At 43.1% G+C, this 23539-nt stretch overlaps 1 protein-coding gene across 13 annotated transcripts in view; it reads right to left on the minus strand.

Annotated features, from left to right (window-relative positions):
* The window catches only part of PIGG (phosphatidylinositol glycan anchor biosynthesis class G (EMM blood group)), a 78253-nt gene that overhangs the window by 49905 nt on the left and 4809 nt on the right, over positions 1-23539 (minus strand). For all 13 annotated transcript variants that reach the window (XR_009186841.1, XR_009186844.2, XR_011649760.1 and 10 more), the window contains exons 3-4: positions 11376-11585; positions 7256-7444 (exon numbers count right to left, since the gene is read on the minus strand). Coding sequence is in view for 9 of the 13 variants with exons in the window: in XM_071217787.1 (XP_071073888.1) it covers positions 7256-7444; positions 11376-11585 (399 nt within the window). In the remaining 4 variants the exon portion in view is untranslated. The remainder of the gene's footprint in view (positions 1-7255; positions 7445-11375; positions 11586-23539) is intronic.

Genomic DNA, 23539 nt, shown 5'->3' on the forward strand with positions numbered 1-23539 from the left:
GTCTTAAAATAAAAACAAAACATTCTTTTTCGCTTAACAATACCAACTGTCCTGCATACAACCAGAAATGCACTAATTTCCTCCAGAATAGAGTGCAGGTCCCAAGGCAATATTCACTCTTAAATTTAACATCCTTAAATACATGACATGAAACTAATACACCTTATGTCATACGTTAAGGGAAAAGGATAGGGAAAAAAACAAAGTTATTAATTTTATGTACATATACAAACATACTCAAAAAAAACAAGGAAGAAATACTCATGACCATTACAGTCTTCATTTCTGTAATTGGTCACATGGTCAAGGTTTGTATGACCGTCTTCCACTACCCATTCCATGTTCCCTTTCCCCTCAGCAAGGGCCTCAGCTGGCCGTGGTTCTTTACCTGGTGAGGTGACCCAAAAATTCAATCTGGAAGATCTGAGCCATTGTTAGTCTTGCTTGGATTGGGATGTTACAGTTTTCCATTAACTTTAATCATAGGGCATGGTAGTACTAAGAGACGCACTAGGGAATTTCCTATATTCTAGGCAAATTCTTCCTTGCCTCTATTACGTAGATAAAATCTTATTTCCCCTTGATAGTCAGGATCAATCACCCCAGCTGGTACAGTAATTCCCTCTTTGTCTGTTGATTCAGGGGTAAGAGGAGCCCAAAGTGGCCAGGTGGCAGCCTTAACTTCCAGTTCAATGGAATCTTTGTGTTCCCTGATGGAAGCACTCCTCCTTTTGGAACTAAGACCTGTAGACCAGCAGAACCTACAGTTGCAGGGACCGAAAGCAAACATTTTCCGAGAGGATCACTAGGGATAAAAATGAGTTGTGCCACTCCCATTTTCACCGCTTGACTCCTAGATGCGTGAATCCTGGCTGTGGGAGAAACAGCACCACAGAGTGGACACTGATTTAGAGCATACACAGCCTCCAGGGGAACATTGCGACAGTTCTGCAAGGTATTCCCATCTTCTTGGCCCCTTAGCTGGATCTTCAGAAGGCCATCCACTGATCTATCAATCCAGCTACTTCAGGATGATGGTGAACATGGTAAGATCAGTGAATTCCATAAGCATGTGCCCATTCCCGCACATCATTTGCTGTGAAGTGGGTTCCTTGATCGGAAACAATGCTGTGTGGAATACTGTGGCAGTGGATAAGACATTCAGTTAAGTCCACAGATGGTAATTTTGGAAGAAGTACTGTGTGTAGGGAAGGCAAACCTGTATCCAGAGCATATGTCTATTCTAGTTAGAACAAATTGCTGCCCCTTCCATGATGGAAGTGGTCTAATATAATCAACCTGCCACCAGGAAGCAGGTTGAGCACCTCAGGGAATGGTGCCTTATCAGGTGCTGAGTGTGGGTCTCTGCTGGCAGACTGGTCACTCAGCAGTGGATGTAGCCAGGTTGGCCTTAGTGGGGGGAAGTCCATGTTGCTGAGCCCATGTATAACCTCCATCCTCACCTCCACGGCCACTTTGTTCATGAGCCCATTGGGCAATGACAGGAAAGGCTGGGAAAGAGGCTGGAGGCTAGCCACAGAGTGGGTCATGTTATCCACTTTACTATTAAAATCTTCCTCTGCTGAAATCACTCCCTAGTAAGCATTCATGTGGACAAAAATATTTCCATATTTTTTGCCCACCCAGAGAGGTCTATCTACATGGTTTGGTGGGTCAGACAATACCCAGCTCATGAAAGACAACTCAGGGCTCATGGTAACTTGGTGGCCCATGGTTAAACATTCAGTCTCCACTAAGACCCAGTAGCAGGCCAAAAGCTGTTTCTCAAAAGGACAGTAGTTATCTGCAGAGGATGGCAGGGCTTTGCTCCAAAACCCTAAGGGTTTGAGTTATTATTCTCCTACAAGGCCCTGCCAAAGGCTCCAGACACATCTCTGCTTGCCACTGAAACTTCCAGCACCATTGGATCTGCTGCATCCTAAGGCACAAGTGACACTGCAGCTTGCACAGCAGTCTGGACCTGTTGCAGAGCATCCTCCTGTTCCAGGCCCCACTCAAAACTAGCAGCTTTTCTGGTCACTGGATAAATGGGCCAGAGTAGCAAACCCAAATGAGTAATGTGATGTCTCCAAAACCCAAAGAGGCCAACTAAGCATTATACCTCTTTTTTGGTTGTAGGAGGGGCCAGATGCTGTACCTTATCCTCTTTAGAAGGGATATCTCAACATGCCCCACACCACTGGACACCTAGAAATTTCACAGAGGTGGAAGGTCCCTATATTTTTGTTGGATTTATCTCCCAATCTCTCTCATATAAATGCCTTACCAGTAAGTCTAGAGTCATTGCTACTTCTTGCTCACTAGGTCCAATCAACAAGATATTATCAATATAATGGACCAGTGTGATATCTTGTGGGATGGAGAGACAATCAAGGTCCCTGTGGACAATATTATGACATAGGGCTGGAGAGCTGACATAACTCTGAGGCAGGATAGAAAGATATGTTTCTGGCCTTGCCAGCTTAAAGCAAACTGTTTCTGGTGGTCCATATTAATGGCAATTGAGAAAAAAGCATTTGCCAGATCAACAGCTGCATACCAGGTACCAGGGGATGTGTAGATTTGCTTAAGCAATGATGTCACATCTGGGACAGCAGCTGCGATTGGAGTCATCACCTGGTTAAGTTGACGATAACATACTCTCACCTTCCAAGATCCATCTGTTTTCTGCACAAGCCAAAGAGAATTGAATAGGAATATGGTGGGAATCACCACCCCTGCATCCTTCAGACCTTGATGGTGGCACTGATCTGTGCAATCCCTCCAGGAACATGGTATTGCTTTTTTCCCTCCAGTCTAATCCATATTTTATTCCTCCATCCCGAGGACCCTGGGATGGTGATGTCCACTCCACCTCCAAATTGAGAGGGGGTTTACCGTCCCACATGGTTGATGGGTGGAATTCTCCTGCTTGCAGCTGGAGATTCTCTCAGTTCCCTGGTGTAATTGTTGACATTCCTCACCTACCTGTTAGCTGACCTGGGTAAGTCCAATGAACTGGAGTGTAGGTGTTGCAACTCTGCTGAGGCTCAGGGCCTAACTGGCACATGGACAGTCCAGAAATCCAAGTCCCTTTGGTGTATACCAACCCCAATGCCAACCACAGGTTCAGTAAAAGTGAGAGGAGATGCACACATAGAGAGGTCACATCTGAGTCCAACTTCATCATACTCAGAAGCACAAATTCCAAAGTAGGGCCCACTGACATGGCACTGAATTCCAGAGCCATCTGTCATGACCGTAGGACCTGGGTGTCTCTGTAGTCCTCAGAAGCATACCTGGGGTTGTATCTACTTTGGCTGTTTCTGAGATCCTGCTGAGATGTGCATAAGCATGACCCTCTGCTGACCTCCTGATTCATTTTGAAGTCTCTTAGCCATATAAACTCATTTGTCTTTACTATTTCCCCCTTTTATTCAAGGTCTTTTTCTAGCTGTATCACCTGCTGGTCCTTGGTAGTAATCCCTTGGTGCCTCAGGAGTCATGTCCCACGCTGGGGAGAAGGTAATGCATTTATATACTGAGTTTGGCTCAGAGAGTGGCCATATTTGAGCAATATGGAGGCTCTTAGGCGGTAATTCTTAGGCATTTTGCAGCTCTAGGCCTAGTTAAAATTTCAAGCACACAGGCTCATAAGCATAGTCATCAGTATCAAGGGCCCATCACTGGATCATCCTTCTTCACTGGTCTTTGTCCTTGTACTTGGGGGATTGTTGCTGCTCCGCTGGGGAGTGCAACAGTTTCCTGGAATGGGAATTCAGCACTCCCCTCAGCTGTCTTGTGAAACTCTTCCCGCTATGTCAATACCCAATGAACATATCTATATACCCTATTTTGCTAGGTAATGGCAGTTCTAAGGGCTTCCACTTGGCCTTTCCTAACATAACAGCCATCACTCCACAAGTTTGGGGTCCAATGTGAGGATTCTGCCAGTTGCTGAATACATTGATTACAATTATGCATTCTGGAACTGGAGAAATAATCACAGAATGGGTCAGGGGACCCACTGGACCCACTGTGAGATGGACCTGAGCTAAACTCCATCAATCATTTGACCTCCATAAGCCCCTACTCTGACTGGTGGACCACAGTGATGTTTTGGGTCTCCTGGAATTAATGCCACTTCTGAACCAGTGTCTAATAATCCCCGAAATGATCACTTCCTTTTCCCCTTGGTTTAAGGCTGTAGGTCTTTTTGGGGAAGGCTGGGTAGATGATAAAGAGTATAAATTTTTGGCAGTGTAACAGGATCCTTCTCCAAGGGAACCCAGCCTTCTCCTCATTCAAGGGCTCTGGGTCTGTAAGCTGCCTCAAGTCTGGGAACTGATTAAGAGGCCATGACTCTCTATTTCTGCAATTCAAGGTAGACTTTTGTTCACTTGACCTAGCACTCTTCTGCTTACACAGATCAAGTTGGAATTTAGTAGAATGCCCATCTATTTCACGTCGAGGTTCCCATGATCTATTAGCCAACACCATAGGTCTTTGTGACTCGATTCCTGCTCTGTTTTTCATGCCGCCACAACCACCTTGTCTTTGGCAATTAAGTGCTGCCCCTTGGCTTCTGCTAACCTGGGATCCAATCATCCCCATAGTGTTTATTTTTATTATTTTTTTCAAAGATTTATTTTATTTATTTCTCTCCCCTTCTCCCCGCCCCCCCGCCCTCCCCCCATTGTATTTTGCTGTGTGTTCTTCTTTTGTCTGCTTCTGTTGTTGTCAGCAGCACGGGAACCTTTGTCTCTTTTTGTTGTGTCATCTTGCTGCGTCAGCTCTCCGTGTGCGGTGCCACTCCTGGGCAGGCTGCACTTTCTTTTGCGCTGGGCGGCTCTCCTTATGGGGTGCACTCCTTGCGTGTGGAGCTCCCCTATGCAGGGGACACCCCTGTGTGGCACGGCACTCCTTGCGCACATCAGCACTGTGCATGGGCCAGCTCCACAGGGGTCAAGGAGGCCTGGGGTTTGAACTGTGGACCTCCCATGTGGTAGGTGGACGCCCTATCCACTGGGCCAAGTCCACTTCCCTCCATAGTGTTTAAGGATCCCAGTTCAGTGCCAGTAGTTCCCACAATAATATGTGACCTACAGAGAAGAGCAACCACAGAGCTCTTCAAGGAAGATGGAGTCAGGCTCACAAATTTATCCTCACAGTCCTGGTGAAAGGTGTGTTCTCTGGACATTCCTAGGATAAGTTGGCAGGTCTTAGACAGTAAATCCATTCTACCATTCCAACCTCTCTAAGTCTTTGGATCCCCTCATTTACAGTATACTAGGGCAATTCTGGCCTCTTGACCTCAGACATTCTAGGCCACCTTTTTGTCCATGCTTTAGTCAGGCACCCAAAGAAACTGTTATAGCCCCTTCTAATCCCTCGAGCTACAAAACTGAACCCAGAATCTCTGCTTAGTGGGCCCATATCAATAAATTCAGCCTGATCCAACTTTATATTCCTTCCACCATTATACCACACCCTTAACATCCATACCCACACATCTGATTTCTGTCTACATAAATTGGAAAATCCATGCAGTTCTTCCGGAGTAGAGCATATTTCCTCATGGGTCACACTTTGTACTTCACCTTTGGGAACTTATGACTTTTTTCTAGTTATAGGTCTGGAGAAGAAGAGGGGTGGTTTAGAAGTATCTTGCGAGTGAATTACCTCAGGGCATTTGTTTGCAGTTCCATCGGAAGAGACAAGATTAATCTTTTCAGGTAGGGGTTGGATGGCAGACTCCTCAGGGCAGGATGGAGGTTGGGTGATGTTTTCTCAGGGCAGGGAGGAGGCAGAGACTCCTTGGGGCAGAATGGGAGTTGGGTAGTTTTCTCCTCACAGGGCAGACCAATATAGATTTATGCAGCATCTTTTCATCAGAATTTAGTGTTTCAATATCCCCACGGAGATCATCATCAACCCATAAGTCTCTATCCCAGTCCTCAGGGTTCCCCTCCTTCCCAATCAATGCCCTCACTTAACAGCAGAAACCCTGCAAGGTTGAGATTTTACTGTCTGTTGTAACTCTCCTACTTGTACAATGAGACTCTGGGTCTGGTTTTCAGAGATCTCAAGTCTGCAGCTGCATGAAATAAGATTTTCTTTCAGAGCCACATAGAAACTTTCACATCATTGACGTAGCACTTAAGTTGCAAATTTGAAGCTTTTAGCTCACCCCTTTCTTTTGTAATTGTATCCAGCATATTTAGGAACAGCCAGCCAACATCATTGTACCTTTTGATTCTAAGAAATTCTGTTAAGGTGTTGAAAATACTCTTTCCCAGATCCTTGCCTCTTATAAGCATGGATGTAGTCATATCTGATGGTTATATTTTGCGTATCTCCATTGTCAACTCACACCATGGACTGTCAGTGGCACCTTAATTATTGGAACAGAATCACTAGTACCCCTGAATCTAATCAGAGTAGAGGGCCAATTGCAAAAATCTCAGAACCAATTCAGAAATCCCATTTTTAAGATTCTGTTTCTCAAGAACACTCATGGTCCAAGCTGTATTAGGCAGAACCGAAAAGAGTTATCTGTAAATAGTATAAGATTTTATAAAATTGTCTCACGTGACCATGGGGGTACACAAGTCCAAATTCTGTGAGGAAGACTGTAAGCCAGGAACTCCAAAGAAGGTCCTTGATTAGTTCTCCAGGAGATGCTGGCTTTCTGAAGTAGAGATGGAAATTCTCTCCCTGTATGCTGAAATCACTTCTTCTTTTAAGGTTTCAGCTGATTGGATGAGATGTCACTCATTGCTGACAGTCTCCTCAGATGATTGTAGATATAATCAGTCATCTACGCAACAACTCACTGATGATTAAAGTCCATGAAATGCTCTTGTATTATAATCAGCCCAGTGCTTGTCTGAACAAACTGGGTACCATGACCTGGCCAAGTTGATACATTAGTCTAACCAATCACAGACAATAATCGCTTTCTAGCATGCTTGTTGTTACACTCTTTCATCATGCTACTTCTTTGCCATATGCCTTTCCTGGCTAGAATGTAAGTTCCTGGAGAGCAGAGATATGACTCTTTCAATGATATGAGTCCAATGTCCAGAACAGTAACAGTGACAGTGACAAAGCAGGTATTCAATAAGCACTTACCAAGTAGGAGAATGAATGAGTGATTAAATGCATCCAGACAGGTAACTAGTAGCTGTCCTAAAGGACTGTGGAGAGTTTACCTGGCTCTCATAGCACATTACCTCTTATAATGACTCCTTACCTTTGATAATAGAGAAGTGTGAATCTTCATGAGGACGCCATCCATCTCGCTGAGCTTGCGTCCTATCAAGGGGCTGTCTGGTCCAAACACATGGCCGATATGGTCCAAGCCCAGGTAGTGGAGAATCAGCACATCCCAGTCTCCTCTCTCTAATACTTTATCCAAGTGTCTTGTTACATTATTATCGACCTTTCAAGGGGGAAAAGTCCATGTTAAGAACTCACCCCATTTCCTTGGATCTAACTCACCAAGGTCATTTTATAATCTAGGGAAACTGGACTCATGACAGTTGAAAAGACAAAAGGTAAGTCATAAAATTTTTTAAATAAATATTTGGATTAAATTTTTACTAATATAGTTTTATGAATCAAGGTTGCAGATAGAACATATTATTCTGATAATTTAAATGAGCAAAAGTTATTCTGGAAAAAAGAAAAAACTTTCTTGTGGGCTCACTACTGGGGCTTAAATAAAGCTTAGCAAATAAAGTTAAACAGGTCACAAATTGTTATTGTGGTAACTAAGAGCTAAATGCAGTTACTTCCAAGAAAAGGCAACAAGCAGGTGGCAGAACAGACATGCTCTGAGAGCTGACAGCACCCATGTGTCCTGCAAGAAGGCTGCTTGTGAAGGAGAAGACTGCATATATCTCTGTAATAGGTGCCTCATGGAGATTACAGTCCAGCACCTCTAACAGAGCTGTTAGCCTTGTCAGCCCTGCCCACTAAAAAAGAAAAGTATTTGAGTGGTTCCATACTATGCCATGGGAAAACTCAGTCATTACTGAAAAATAACTGTTGTGCTCACATAGGTAAGATTAAGGACAGCGTATCAATGAGGGCAGGAGTACAGATGTGCCCTGGCCCAGCAACCACAAGGGGGTGGGTGTGTGTGAAGACATCCCATCCCAGCGAAGCTCCTACCCATCACAAAAACCCACAGCACTGTGCCTTTTGACCAGCCTTCCTTCTGCCACCACTGCTGACCTTCTGACCTGTGGGCCTTGTTGGCCATTCCCCTCATGCTCCAATTGCTCACAAAGGAGACTTGCTCTGTACTCTGCCCACCTCACCATCCCCTCACTTGGCCCAAGAGCCTGGAGGGCCCTGGTGGGCCACATAGGCCTTGGGCTCCACTAAATGCAAATGGTGTCACCTCATTGTCCATCTGGTAAAGTCCATTCCCTAATCAGAACATGGCACCAAGAGCTCCTCTGCCATGAAGCCCTGTCTTCTAGTTTCAAATACCACACAAAGGAAGGGCTCAACAGAAATTTACTTATTCACGGTTTCAGAAGCTGGAAGGTTTGCTTCCCATGAGGTCCGTTATCTTCCAGCTGGCCAGCAACCTTTAGGGTTCCCTGGCCTTTCCATCACAGGGCAATGCACATGTGTCTTCTTTCTCTCCTGGGTTCCACTGACTTCAGCTTCTGGCTGCTCCCTGTGGCTTCTCTCCTTGTGGCCTTCTCTGAAAGGCCTCCAGTAGATTAAGACCCCTCTGGATTCAGTGGGTCACACCTCAATTAAAGTAACCTCATCAAAGGGTCCTATTTACAATTGGTTCACATCTACAGGTATGGATTAAAATTAAGAGCATGTTTTTCTGGGGTACATAACTCCAAGCCCCCACAGTCTACCCTCTGTACCCAAAAAAGACATGTTCCTCCTACATGCAATATATATTCATTCCATCCCAACATTCCCAAAGCCTTCAACTATTTTAGAACAATGCTAAATTCAAAGGCTCATCAAAATCAGTTATAGATGTGGTCCATCCTGGAGCAAAATTCCTCCCCAATGGAGCTGTGAAACTTAGAAAACAAATTATCTGCTTCCATGTATAATTGCGGGACAGGCATAGAAAACATTTCAGAAGGGAGAAATTAGAAGGAAAACCGGGGTCACAAGTCCCAAACAAGTTTAAAACCCAGCAGGGCAAATTTCATCAGATCAAGGTCTAAGTCATCTGTGGCTTGATTCTTTGTGCTCCATGCCTCATGGAGTGGCAGCCCCACCCCTTCCACAGGTTGGTGCAATGACGATGCTTTCCCCAAACACTGGGGTGTAGGCCCCACTCCCTCCAAACATTAGGGGGGCAGCACTTTTCTGAACAAATTCAGGAAGATGACCTGCCCCTCCAAGCACAGGGTCAGACCTGCCCCTCACACACATGGGGAAGCATGCTTTCTTGGCCAGAGGAGATCTCTTCAGTCCAGACTTTGGCTTCCATGTTTCTGCTCTTAAAGTCATTCTTCCTTCAATTCGTCTCTTCTGTCCCTTTCAAGTTGAGGCTGGCAGTGGTTCTGCTCATATAAATTTTGCAAAAACCTCATCAGCTTCACATGGGTTCAAGTGGATCCAAACCAACAGACAACAGAACTTTCCCCTGATCCTTCCTGGATACTGCATTTCCAATCCTGACCTCCACTGAAATGGCTTCTGGGTCCATGTACAGTTAAATCCACATATGGAACCCTCTTCTCTACGGACTAACTTTCTGGAAGCTCAGGGAGGTCCTGAAAGAGCCACTTTGGTCTGACTCTTACAGCACACCATCTGGAAAACTTTCAAAATCATCACCTGCTGTCACTTTTTGTTTAAAAGTCCAATCTTCAGTTTTTCTTTCCTCTCTCATTTCACTATAAACTGCAAGGAGAAACCAGGTTGTACCTTCCACATTTAGCTCAGAAATCTCCTCAGCTAAATATCCATATTCATCACTTATGACTTCTGCCTTCTATCCAACATTAGAATTCAATTTCACCAAGTTTTCTGTCACTTTAAAGGATGGCCTTTCTTCCAATTTCCAATGGCATACCCATCATTTCCTTCTAAGATTCAGAAGTACCTTTACCGCCCATATTTCTACCGACATTTTACTCATGGTGAACTATGTATTCTCTAATATGATACAGACTTTTTCTACAGCTCTCACTCATTTTTGAGCTCTCACAATTCTTCCAGCCTCTGCCCATGACTCAATTCCAAAGCTACTGCCACATTTTTAGGTGTATATAATAGCATACACCATTTTCCAGCACCTGAAAGTTTTTTTTCTTTTTAAGATTTTTTTTTCTCTCCCCTTTCCCCCCCTACTCCCCATTTGTCTGCTATCTGTGCCCATTCACTGTATGTTCTTTCTGTGACCACTTCTATCCTTATCAGTGGCACCAGGAACCTGTGTTTCTTTTTGTTGCGTTATCTTGTTGTGTCAGTTCTGTGTGTGTGTGGCACCATTCTTGGGCAGGCTGCACCTTCTTTCATGCTGGGCGGCTCTCCTTACAGGGTGCACTCCTTGCGCATGGAGCTCTCCTACGCGGGGGACACCCCTGTGTGGCACGGCACTCCTTGTGCGCATCAGCACTGAGCATGGGTCAGCTCCACAGGGGTCAAGGAGGCCCGGGGTTTGAACCACAGACCTCCCATGTGGTAGGCGGACGCCCTATCCATTGGGCCAAGTCCGCTTCCCTGAAAGTTTTAATTTCCATGTTCCTGAAGCAAATACTATACAATGGATTGACTTAACAATAGGGATTTATTGGCTCATGGTTTCAGAGACCAGAAGGTTTGCTCCTTCCAGGATCAGTATCTTCTGGCTGGCCTCACTCTTTGGGATTCTTTGGCTTTTCCATCACACAACAGTGCACACAGCAGCACCTTCTCCTTTCTCTTCTGGGTTCTGCTGAATTCTGGCTTCTGGTTGCTCCCTGTGGCTTCCCTTTCTATGGCCTTCCTTATAAGGCCTCCAAGAGTAGGATTGAGACCCTTCCTGATTCAGCTGGACCACGCCTTAACTGACATAACTCATTAAAAGGTCTTTTGACAATGGCTTCACCTCACAGGAATGGATTTGGGTTAAGAACATGATTTTCTGGGGTACAGAGCTCCAAGCCCCTACATGCCTCCTGATTCTTTGACCCTTCTCTAACTGAGGCCTTAGTTGTTCTGGGCTTTGGGATCCATACCTCCATTGTTTACGTGAATGAATAATTTTTCAAATCTTTCCATGTGCATTCCCAATATATAAATAAAAGGCACATACAAAATAATACTGGTTCTTATTACATAATAGAGCACCAGGTTTTATCTAGTATAACATGTATTTTATTTTAAAAACTTACCTCTGTATAATCTGACACAAAAAATGAGGTTGTTCCATCATATTCCACAAAATGCTTTGGAAATAATTTAACCCATGTTTCATCTCCATAAAAGATTATTCTTTTCCCAGCTGCTTTTGCCTGTCTTAGCACATTGTCTTCCAGGAGTTCAGGAGAATTGAGGTTCCTTACAACATCGACAAAGCCAGGGAGGCTCCCTGTCATCAAAGCCTGTAGGAAGAAACATTAAGACTTAGACCACCCAGCCTCTGTGGAAGACAGTTTGCAGCTCCTCAGGAAGTTGAATATAGAATGCTGTATGATCCAGCAATCTTGTTACTAGGAGTATATTCAGAAGAACTGAAAGCAAGGACATTTGCACACCAGTGTTCATAGCAGCATTATTCACAGCTGCTAAAATATGGAACTAGCCCAAATGTCCATCAACCGATGAAGGAAAAACAAAATATGATATATGCATATAATGGAATACTATTCAGCTGGAAGAAGAAATGAAATTGGGATGCATCTGACAACATGGATGAATCCTGAGGACATAATGTTGAGTGAAATAAGCCAGACACAAAGGGACAATATATTGTGTGGTATCACATATATGAACTAAATACGATGAGTAAACTCATGGAGTTAAACTCTAGGGTATAGGTTACTAGAAGATTGAATGAGGGTTGAGATGGGGAGCTGATGTTTAATGTTTATAGAATATTTAATAAGTTGATTATAAAGGTGAGGAAATGGGTAGAGTTGATGGTGACACATAGTATAACTAACACTGCTGATTTATTTATAAACGTGATTGTAGCTGAAAAGGGTAGTCTAGGAATGCAAGTGTAATTGAAAGAAAGCTATAGCATAACCTAGGGGCTAGATAATATAGTAAACTCAGTGGTGGGTAAGGAGTGTGGTCAACAGTACAAATACAAGGATGTTCTATGAATTAGAACAAATGTATGTCACTATTACAAGGTGTTAAGAATATGGAGATGCATGTGAAATATACAACTAATATAATTTATTGACTATAGTTAATGGTAATATTGTAATATTCTTGCATCAATGGCAAAGAAGGTACTATATCAACGCTAAGGGTCAACAATAGAGGGGTTTGAGAGGGAATGAGGTTTTCCCTTTTGGAGTAATGAAAGTGCTTTAGAAATTACCGCACAACTCTGTGATGAAACTGAGAGCCATTGAGTGTACACTTTGGATGGATCATACAAGGCATGGTACTGGATAAGACAGAGAACCCTGTGGTGGATGTTAGACTGTGGTTAATAGTATAAATACGAGAGCATTCATGAACTACCACAAATGTACAATACTAATATATGGTGTTAATAATAGAGTGGTTGAAGGAAAAAATACACCAAAATCTAAGGTATAGACTATAGTTAGCAGCAATATTTTGATGATGTTCTTTCATCAATTTTAACAAATATTCCACAAAAATACAAGGTGGTGGTGATGGGGTAAAGTATGGGAGTCCTCTATGTTATGCATGATTGTTTTACAAGTTTGTAACTTTAATTTAAAAAAATAATAAGAAAAATTAGACCACAGAATACAAAAGTGTAGCAAGAGAATGGGGGTTGAAGATCATTTTACAGATGAAATAGATTTAAAATAGATGAAATAGACTAAGGCATTTCCAATACTAGAGGCTGGACCAACGTTAGGACAGCAATCAAGAAAAGGGGGAGAAAAGCCAAATGCAGGTTCTGGGTGAAAAAGCACACTTAATAACAGAGGCTTGATCATTCTAAGTACAAATCTTTCAGCTAATAAGAGATAAAAGAGAATGCTACAGAGACAGCTCTACAAGAGCAGCAACCAGAGAAGAAACCATGGATTAGTCACAGAATTGAAGCAGAAAATGTGGTGAGCACTGAAAACATGAACCTGCATCTTCAAGCTCACTTAAGCTTCAGATCTGCTTCCTATGACAAGCATTATAATGACCTAGCTATTCTAATGTGCCGCCTGGAGGGAGAAAACAGACTCTACAGGAGAAAAACAATCTCTAAGCACAAATGATCAAAAGAGTACCCTGGCCAGGGTCATGGCTGGGGCCATGTCTTCACTACTCCGTGCTGTGCCCCAGCGAAGGGCAGGGCCCTACTTCCTCCCACCCTTCATGATGGAGAGTTAAGTCAATAATTTCATGTTAATAATTTCCAACTCAAGGCTGCAGTACTGGGCAATGGATGCCTGTGAGCTAGAGTTACAACGAGCTCCAACATAGCCTCCAAGGGCCTGTGCATTGAACACAGTGACTGAAGTGTGCCAAGAAAAACAAGTGCAAAGAGGAGCTGACTGGACTTCTGGAATTCCAGTGAGGAGTTTAGCTAAATTCCTCCCCAAAAGCAACAATAAAACTGGGCAAAATTGCCACAAAAAACTGTTTCAGTTTCAGAAATTGGAAATTAACTTTGGAAATTAACCACAGATAGATGGTAAAAAACTGAGAAACTACTGAGCTCAGTAAGAACAGCCAGTGTGTGTGTGTAGTGTTCTAACAAGGGGCAGAAGAGCCCAGAGACCTGGTAAAGCACAAGGTGTGGGAACAGGGAGGGAGCCGACACTGCAGGGATGCACGCCCAACCCTTTATGATGCACATGCCTAGGGATCAAGTGAAGGGTCAAGTGTCCACATCTTGGTAACTCTGGACCCAAAAAAGGGTCTTTTGGAGCCAAATCTGTTCATGAGTAGAGAACCTTCTTTTAGCATATAATTCCAAGAGGAGGACAAATCAACTGCGCAGGGTGGGCCTAATGGAGAAGTCAATTCACCCAGCAGCTGTCCAAACAAAGGGTTCTCTAGCCCTTCTTCAGCAACCCAGGTTCCTCTAAGTAGAAGCAGCAGTGAACAGGGGTCAGAAAACGGGCTCAGCCAGACACTCACCATCATCACGCCCACCTTGACTGTGAAAGATCATGCTGCACTTAGGTAAAGTGTATACAGAATACAATGCTTGTATAGTTTTCTGGTGTGCCTTTAAAAGCAGGGCCCTCAAATTCCCATCATGGACCTCAGGAATTAAACAAAGATTAGAGCTTACTGGGCTAATGCTTGTGTTAGAGGTGTAAATATTGCTCTGATATTGAATTCTCTTTTGCACTGCTCCTTTATGCTCAATTTGCTTTCTGAGCAGTGTGGGGACACTGACATTCCACCTAGCCAGGATGAGGGACCTCCTTAACACCTGTTAACATCATGGGCACCTGCTGACCTCAGAGAGGCCTTGCCTTAAGAGTTAGAACCATGCCCTGGAGTAAGGTCTACTCTAGATACCCGGCCAATGTCTAGAGCAAGCCCTGACAAGACTAGCAGGAGAGAAGGAGCTTGGAAGTTGAGGCCTGAAGGCTTGGCAAATACCACCTTGGTCTCATTACACACCTGCCTGGTACACTGTATTTTCCAAAAATGGCCACAGAGTACTTCTGGTCCACTGCTCTTCTTGAACAGGCCACCCACAACAAGAGGTCATGTCACTTCCCCTCCCTTTGAATCTGAGTGGGCCCCTACAAAACACATGGAGCGCAGCATGCTGCAAGGCTTTGGTGGCTTACTTGCAAGACGCAATGCTTTCTGCCTGGCAGGCTCCCTGAGGACGCTCACTGTAGGGACCCAGCCACCATGCTGTGAAGAAGCCCAAACCTACCCATTCAGAGACACCACATGGCGAGAAAACAAGAACCCTGGCCACCAGCCAGCACTGGCCACCAGCCATGAATGTGAACAAGCCATTGGCGGCTGCAGGCTTCAAATCTTCCTGCCCAGGTCCAAGATGTCAGGACAGATAAGCCATCCTGACCCACAGAATCAGAATGATTTACATGGCTTTATGCCTCGAAGTTTTGGGGGTAAGTTTTAAGGTAGCCAGAGTAACTGGAACATGCTGCATTAACAAAAACATAAACATGTGGCAGTAGTTTCAGATGGCTGGCAGCAATGGAAGCGCCTTGAAGAGACTGTTAACAGAAACCTGATAACCCTTGTGGAGGCGCTGGGTGACAGTTTAGAGGAGAACGAGGAAAATGTTCCTGGGATGAAGGGATCCCAGGGATGAGAAAGAACAGGAGGAATCCTTCCATGGTAATGAGGACATTCTGTATTGTTTTGTCTTTACTTGAAGGGGCACTGCATTAGCTATACGCATTGACATGACGTAAAACTAGACATTTAAAAATGTACACATTTAATTTTATGAAAGTTAGATCTCAGTAAAATTGAGTTTTTAAAATGTGAGTCCTGACCAAGATGAGACACTCCAGGGTTTTGTCCTTCCACAGAAACTTTAATCAGCAAGCAAAATTGATAAAACTGTCTTGCTCAGGGCTCTGGAAAACACTTAAAGGATTTCAGTGAAAGGACAACCACCAAATCTAGACAAGGCAGCTTAAAAATGGTAAAAAGGAGGATTGTGGGAAGATGGTGGAATAGGAAACTCCAGGAACCAGTCCCTCGACAAAAACAAGTATCAAACTGGCAGAACTGCCTGAATGAAATATTCTGGAATACTGGCATCTAGGAGAAAGGCTGATAAATTGCAGTGTGTACTCATCAGTTTCACCCTCCTTGCAGTGGCTCCCATCCCCCAGACCCATGGCAGCCCAGGCTCCTGGTGAAATTTGCTGATGCCAGGGTGGGTTAAGAAGGCCTAGGCCTTCAAACTTGGGGAGGGGGACTGATTGTTGATAAAAGCTTTTGATCAGCTACTTCAGATCCCTGAGAAGAGGCGGCTCTGAGGGCAGCCACTGTTCCAACTCCCCTCAGGTAAAAGCAGCAGAGGATTTTTAAAGAGACTACCTGTTTTGTTTCTCTTCTCATTTCCCATTTGGGAGCAGTTTGGAAAAATCACAAATTGATAGATCTGGTCCTCAACAACAACAAAACAAAAAACCCTAGCAATCCTAGAGGAGTAGGAAAGAGGATTTCCAGAATTATAAGAAAATAATATTCAGACTGTCCAGTTTTTACCAAAAAACAATCTTAAAACATGCAAAGAAACAGTAAAGCCTGTCTTATTCACAGGGGGAAAAAGAGTTTTCTAGAAACTATCCCTAAGTTCATACATTGGAACTATTAATCAAAGACTTTAAGTCAACTGTGATCTACATGTTCAATGAGCTAATGGAATCTATACACAAAGAACTAAAGAAATTAGGTACACAATGTCTAAACAAAATATATGAAAAACCTAACAGAAATTTTGGAGGTGCAAAAGCAGAGTAATTGAAATGAAAAACTCACTAGAGGAACTCCACAGCAGATATGAATGAGAAGAAAGAATCAGCAAACATGAAGGCGAGACAATTGAAATTATCCAGTGTGAGAAGCAGAAAGAAAAAACAATGAAGAAAAATAGAGCATAACAACATACACAATATTCGAGTCCTGGAAGAATAAAAGACAGACAAAGGTGCAGAAAAAGTATTTGAAGGCATAATGGCTGACAACTTAGCCAATCTGATAAAAGCCATGAATATCCACATCCAGGAAGCTCAATGAACTCCATGCAGGACAGACTGAAGAATGCTACACAAAGACGTATCATAGAGAACTTGTCAAAATGCAGAGACAAAGAGAGGATACTGAAAGCAGCAGGTGTGTTATAAAAAACCATGGAGGCCAGAAAGCAGTGGGAGAGAAACACTTAAAGTCCTTAAAGAAAAAACTGTCAACCAAAAATTCTATATCCAACAAAATTATCTTTCAAAATGAAGGAGAAATCAAGATATTTATATATAAACAAAAGCTGAAAGAATTCATTACCAGAATACCTAAACTATAAGAAATGCTAAAGGAAGTCCTGAAGTAAAAGGACACTAGATAGTAAATTGAAGCCATAAGAAGAAACAAAACATTAGGGACAGTATCTACATAGTAAATATAAAATCTTTTATTATTGTCCTTTTAGTTTGGAACAGTTCTTTCTCCCCTAGCTGACTTAAGCATGTGTGTAAAACATCATTTAAAATTGATAATGGGCAATGTATAAAGATGTGTTTGCAACAATAAAAAAGAGATACATAGGAGTAAAGAGTTTGTATACTACTCAAACTAGGTTGGTACTAGTTGGGATGGTTAGGCTAATGTGTCAACTTGGTTAGGTAATGGTGTCCAGTTGTTTGGTCAAGCAAGCACTGGGTTAATTGTAATACAAGGGCATTTCAAGGACTTTAATCATCAGTGAGTTGACTGCACAGATAATTGGTTACATCTATGATCAACTAAGGAGATTGCCATTAGCAATGACATCTCATCCAATCAGTTGAAGGCCTTAAAAGGGGAAGTAATTTCAACACTGAGAGAGAATTCCCACATCTACTTTAGAAAAACAGCACCTCCTGGGGAATTCATCAAGAATCTTCATCAGAGTCCCTGGTTTGCAGCCTTCCCTGTGCAATTTGGATTTGTGAATCCCCACGATCACATGAGACAATTTTTTAAAAATCTCATACCATTTATTTATTTCTTAAGAACCACTGGGAGTGGTGGTTCTTAGGAAACACGACCCTAAATATGGGATTTCTGAAGTGGTCTGGCATTTTTGCAATAGGCTCTCTACTCTGATTGGACTCAAGGGCACTAATAACTCCCTTTCCAATAATCAAGAGGCCACTGACAGTCCATGGTGTGAGCTAGCAATGGAGATATGTAAAATATCACCACTGGCTATGACTACTTCCATGCTTATAAGAGGCAAAGATCTGGGTGAGAGTGTTTTCAGCACCTTAACAGAGTTTTGTGGAGTTAAAAAGTACAATGATGTTAGCTGTCTGTTCCTGAATATGCTGGATACAATTACAAAAGAAAGGGATGAGCTAAAGGTTTCATATTTGCAATTTAACGGATGCACGAATGAAGTAAAAGTTTGTGTGCTCTGAAAGAAAATCTTGTTTCATGCAGCCACAGACTTGAGATCTCTGAATACCAGACTCAGAGTTTCATTGTACGAGTAGCAGAGTTACAATGGAAACTAAAACCTTGCAGGGTGTCTGATATTAAAAGTGAGGGTACTGCTTGGAAAGTAGTGGAACCCTGAGGGTTGGAATGGAGACAGATGGGTTGATGATGATATCAGTGGGGAAAATGAAATCCTAAATTCTGCTGAGACATTGCCAGATGAACCTGTAATGGTCTGCCCTGTGGACACCACTCAATGTCAAGCTTGTATCAGCCAGACTCCAGCCTGTCCCAGGGAATCCTGACCTCTGAGGTGGGTACCAGCCTAACTGAAGCCTGCACTGCCCAACCTACACCCTGCTCCTAGAAGTCTGCCATTCAACGCTCACCTGAAGAGATTAATCCTGCCTCATCAGACAAAAATGCAAAGGAATGCCCTAGGGTCTGCAGCTTTCAACATAATTCTAATCCTTCTGCTTATCCACCCCTACCACCCCTCTTCTTGAGACCTATAACCAGACTAAAATCAAGAAGTAGCAATGTCTCTAGATTTATTGGTAAGGCATTGCATTAGAGAGGATGGGAGATAAATCCAACAAAAATACAGGGGCCTCTCAGCAAAATTTCTAGGTATCCAGTAGTGTGGGGCATGTTGAGATATCCTTTCTAAAGTGAAGGATAAGCTATTGGATTTGGCTCCTCCTACAACCAAAAAATAAAAATAAAAAAAGAAATACAATGCTTAGTCTCTTTGGATTTTGAAGACAACACATTCCTCATTTGGGTGTGCTGCTCTAGCTCATTTACTGCGTGACCAGAAAAGCTGCTAATTTTGAGTGGGGACTGGAATAAGAGGAGGCTCTGTAACACGTTCAGGCTGCTGTGCAAGCTGCACTGTCACTAGGGCCTTATGATGTAGCAGATCCAATGGTCCTAAAAGTGTCTGTGGCAAATGATGCTGTTTGGAGCCTTTGGCAGGTCCCTACAGGAGAATTATAACTCAGACCCTTACGATTTTGGAGCAAAGCCCTGCCATCCTCTGCAGATAACCACTCTCCTTTTAAGAAACAGCTTTTGGCCTGCTACTGGGCCTTAGTAGAGAGTGAATGTTTACCCATTGGCCCCCAAGTTACCATGAGACCGGAGTTGCCTACCATGAGCTAGTTATTGTCTTACCATAAAGTTGGGTATGCACAGCAGCACTCCATCATAAAGTGGAAGTGATACATACAAGATAGGGCTTGAGTGGGTCTTGAAGGCACAAGTTACATAAGGACATGGTCCAAATGCTCATGGTCACCACTCCTGCCATGCTACCTTCTCTTTCCATGCCCACAGCTTTGGTCTCCTGGGGAGTTCTTAAAATCAGTTGAGACCAAGGAAGAGAAAACCTGGGCCTGGTTTACAGATGCTTCTGCATAATATGCAGGTACCTCCCACTCAAGTGTATACCTGCAGCACTGCAGCCCCTTTCTAGGAATGTCCCTGAAGGACAATGGTGAGGCAAATCCTCCCAGTGGGCAGAACTTTGAGCAGTGCACATGCCTGTTCAATTGCTTGTAAGGAAAAATGGCTGGAGGTACATTTGCACACTGATACATGGGCTGTTGCCAATGGTTTGGCTGGATGGTCAGGGACTTGGAAGGAACATGATTAGAACACTGGCAACAAAGAGGTGTGGGGAAGAGGTATGTGGATAGACCTTTCTAAGTGGGCAAAAACATGAAAATATTCATGTCTCAGATGAATGTTCACCAGAGAGTGACCAGCAGAGTAAGATTTTAATAATCAAGTGGATAACATGACCTATTCTGTGGCTAGCTCTCAGCCTCTTTCCCAGCCATTCCAATCATTGCCCAATGGGCTCAAGAACAAAGAGGCCATGGTGGTGGGGATGGAGGTTATGCATGGGATCAGCAATGTGGACTTTCCCTCACCAAGGCCAATCTGGCTAAAGCCTCGGCTGAGTGCCCAATCTGCCAGTAGCAGAGACCCACACTCAGCCCGATATGGCACCATTCTTTGAGGTGATCAGCCTGTTACTTGGTGGCAGGTTGACTACATTAGACTAACTTCCATCACAAAAGGGGAAGCAATTTGTTATAACTGGAAAAGATACATACTCCAGATATGGGTTTGCCTTCCCTGCATGCATTGCTTCTTCCACAAGGACCATCTGTGGAGTTACCAAATGTCTTCTTTACCATCATGGCATTCCACACAGCATTGCTTCTGATCAAGGAACCCATTTCACAACAAATGATGTGCGGGAATTGGCACATACCCATGGAATTCATTGGTCTTACCATATTCCCCATCATCCTGAACCAGATGGATTCACAGAATGGTGGAATGGCCTTTTGAAGTTTCAATTACAGCAGCAACTAGGTGGCAATGCCTTGCAGGGCTGGAGCAAAGTTTTCCAAAAGGCTGTGTGTGTTTTAAATTAGCATCCACTGTATGATACTGTTTCTCCCATAGCCAGGATTCGCAGGTCCAGGAATCAAGGGACTGGCACTTCTCACTATTACTGCTAGTGATCCAGTAGGAAAATTTTTGCTTCCTGTCCCTGCAATTTTGAGCTCTGCTGTCTACAGGTTTTAGTTTCAAGAGGAAGAGTGCTTTTACCAGGAAACACAATGATTCCATTGAACTTTAAGTTAAGACTACCACCTGGCCACTTTGGGTTCCCTGTGCCTGATTCAACAGGTAAAGGAGAGAATTACTATACTGACTGGGATGATTGATCCTGACTATCAAGGGGAAATCGGACTACACCTACATAATGGAATAAAGAAGAGTTTGCCTGGAATTCAGGAGATCCCCTAGGGTATCTCTTAGTACTATCATGCCCTGTGATGAAAGTCAATGGAAAACTGCAAAAGCCCAATCCAAGTAGGACTAACAATGGCCCAGAATCTTCCACAATTAAAATTTGCATTAACCCATCAGGCAAAGAACCATGGTCAGCTGAGTGCTTACTGGAAGGGCAGTGGAAGAAACTTTGACCATGTGACTAGTTACAGAAACAAGGACTATAACGGTCATTAAGATGTCTTCCTTGTTTTGCTATAAGTATGACTATATATACATATAATGAATATCTTTGTTTTCTTCCCTAACTTTTCCTCTTATTAGTTCCATGTCATAGTATTTAGGGATGTCAAGCTTTAAGAGGGAATATTATCCTAGGACTTGCACCCTATTCTGGAGTAAATTAGTGTTTCCAGTTGTACGCAGACCAGCTGAATATTGTTAGGTGGCAATATATACATTATATGTCTGTTAGTGTTTTTATTTAAACACTACATATGTTTTAATGTGATGTGTACAACTGCAAAGTTGACAAGGGGTGGAGTGTGATAGTTAAGCTCATGTACCAACTTGGCCAGGTAATAGTGTCCAGTTGTTTGATTAAGCACTGGGCAAACTCTAATAGAAGGACATTTCATGGACTTTAATCATCTTTGAGTTGACTGCATAGATGGCTGATTACATCTACAATCAATGAAAGAGAGTGCCATAAGCAGTGAGTGGTATCTTATTCAATCAGTTGAAGGCCTTAAAAGGGGAAGTGACTTCAGCATTCAGAAAGAATTCCCAGCTCTACTTTGGACAGGCAATGTCTCCAGGGAACTCATCAAGGACATTCATCAGAGCCCCTGGTTTACAGCCTGCCCTGTGAAATTTGGATTTGTGCATCCCCACAGTCATATGAGTTTCATATGAATTTTATAAACTCACAATATTTACAGATATTACCTGTTGGTTCTCTTTCCCTTGAAAACCTTGACTAGGTTGTTATTAATTTAAGATGTTCATTGTAAATACAAAAGTAACCACTAAGAAAATAACTAAAAGACAGTGGAAACAAAAGAAAAGGGGAATCAAAATGGTACACTACAGAAAAGCAAGGAAATACAGAAAATAAAAGGCAGTAATGGAGTAAATGAGGAACAGAAAGCACATAGAATAGAGAAAACAAAGGGTTAAATGGCAGAAGTAAATGATTCCTTCTCATTTATTACCTTTAATGTCAATGGATTAAATTCACTACTAAAAGGCAGGCATTGGCAGACCTATGAAAAACCATCTATATGCTGCCTATAAGAGTCTCAGTGTAGGTAAAAATACACAAAAAAGTTTGAAGGTCAAAGGATGGAAAGATATTTCATGCAAACTGTGGCCAAAAGAGAGCTGGACTGGCACTGTTACTGCCAGACAAAATAGACTTTAAGTCCACTAGGACTGATGGTGTGTTGTTTATAACAGCAAGGGTGCCACTCAGAAACAAGAGAACCTTGTGTTGTTTTCTGAAGATGGTAGGGAAAGCAGCACAAGTTCAGTGCTGACATTTTGGGTTGAGGGCCACTGAAACATCCTCATAGAGGTGTCAAGTAGTTGAATGGGCAGATTTTGAACTCAAAAACTGAACCAGAGATAGAAATTTGGGAGTTTTTAAACATAGATAGCAACTGTAGCTATGGGTGTTAGCATACTTGCCTAGAGAGTATAGAACAAGCTCCTTCACTTAAAGGCCATGAAGCAGAGGACTTGCTGGCAAAGCAGACTTAGAAGGGACAGGCAAAGTTAAGAGGAAAACTAGCAAAGTGTGGTTTCACAGAGGCCAAGAAAAGAGTGTGCTTCAAGGAGAAAGTGATCAACAGTGTAAATATCATAGAAGAACAATGAGAAAAGACAAGAACTGAAAATACTGAGTTAAGCAAAAGTAGGGTCATAAACAACCTCAATGAGTGCTGCTTTGGTGATTGGGACGCAGGGAAAGACCAGATGAGAAAAGATTGAGGGGGGAGAAAGGAAACGGAGATGAGCTATACAGAGCTCTTTTGAGAAAAAAGTCTAGGAAGGGGAAGAGATGGGGCAGTGGTTGGAAACAGAGGTATAGCCAAGGAAGGACTATTATTTAAGTTGGGAGAGGACTGGGCTTGGTGAGTAGCATCCAAGAAGACAGAGGCTGAAGATAGAGGAGAGCATGCTCACGGCAGCATGAGCCTCTTGAAGGATTATCAGGTAGAAAGGCTGGAAACAGGATTCAAGGATACGTACAATGAAGGCTGGCTGTAGGTTTGCTCCTAGGAAGCTGATGTGATGTGCCTTCTGTTTAAGATGGTCCCAATTTTGTGCTCTCATAAGCAACGCTAAAACGAATGCCCTTGTAGACACCTTTCTGACGTAAAATTGCTGGATCAAAGAGTTTGAACATGTTGAAATTTGATAGATACACTGACACAAG

This window comes from Dasypus novemcinctus, chromosome 1, assembly GCF_030445035.2.
Source record: "Dasypus novemcinctus isolate mDasNov1 chromosome 1, mDasNov1.1.hap2, whole genome shotgun sequence".
In the NCBI taxonomy this organism is placed as follows: Eukaryota; Metazoa; Chordata; class Mammalia; order Cingulata; family Dasypodidae; genus Dasypus; species Dasypus novemcinctus.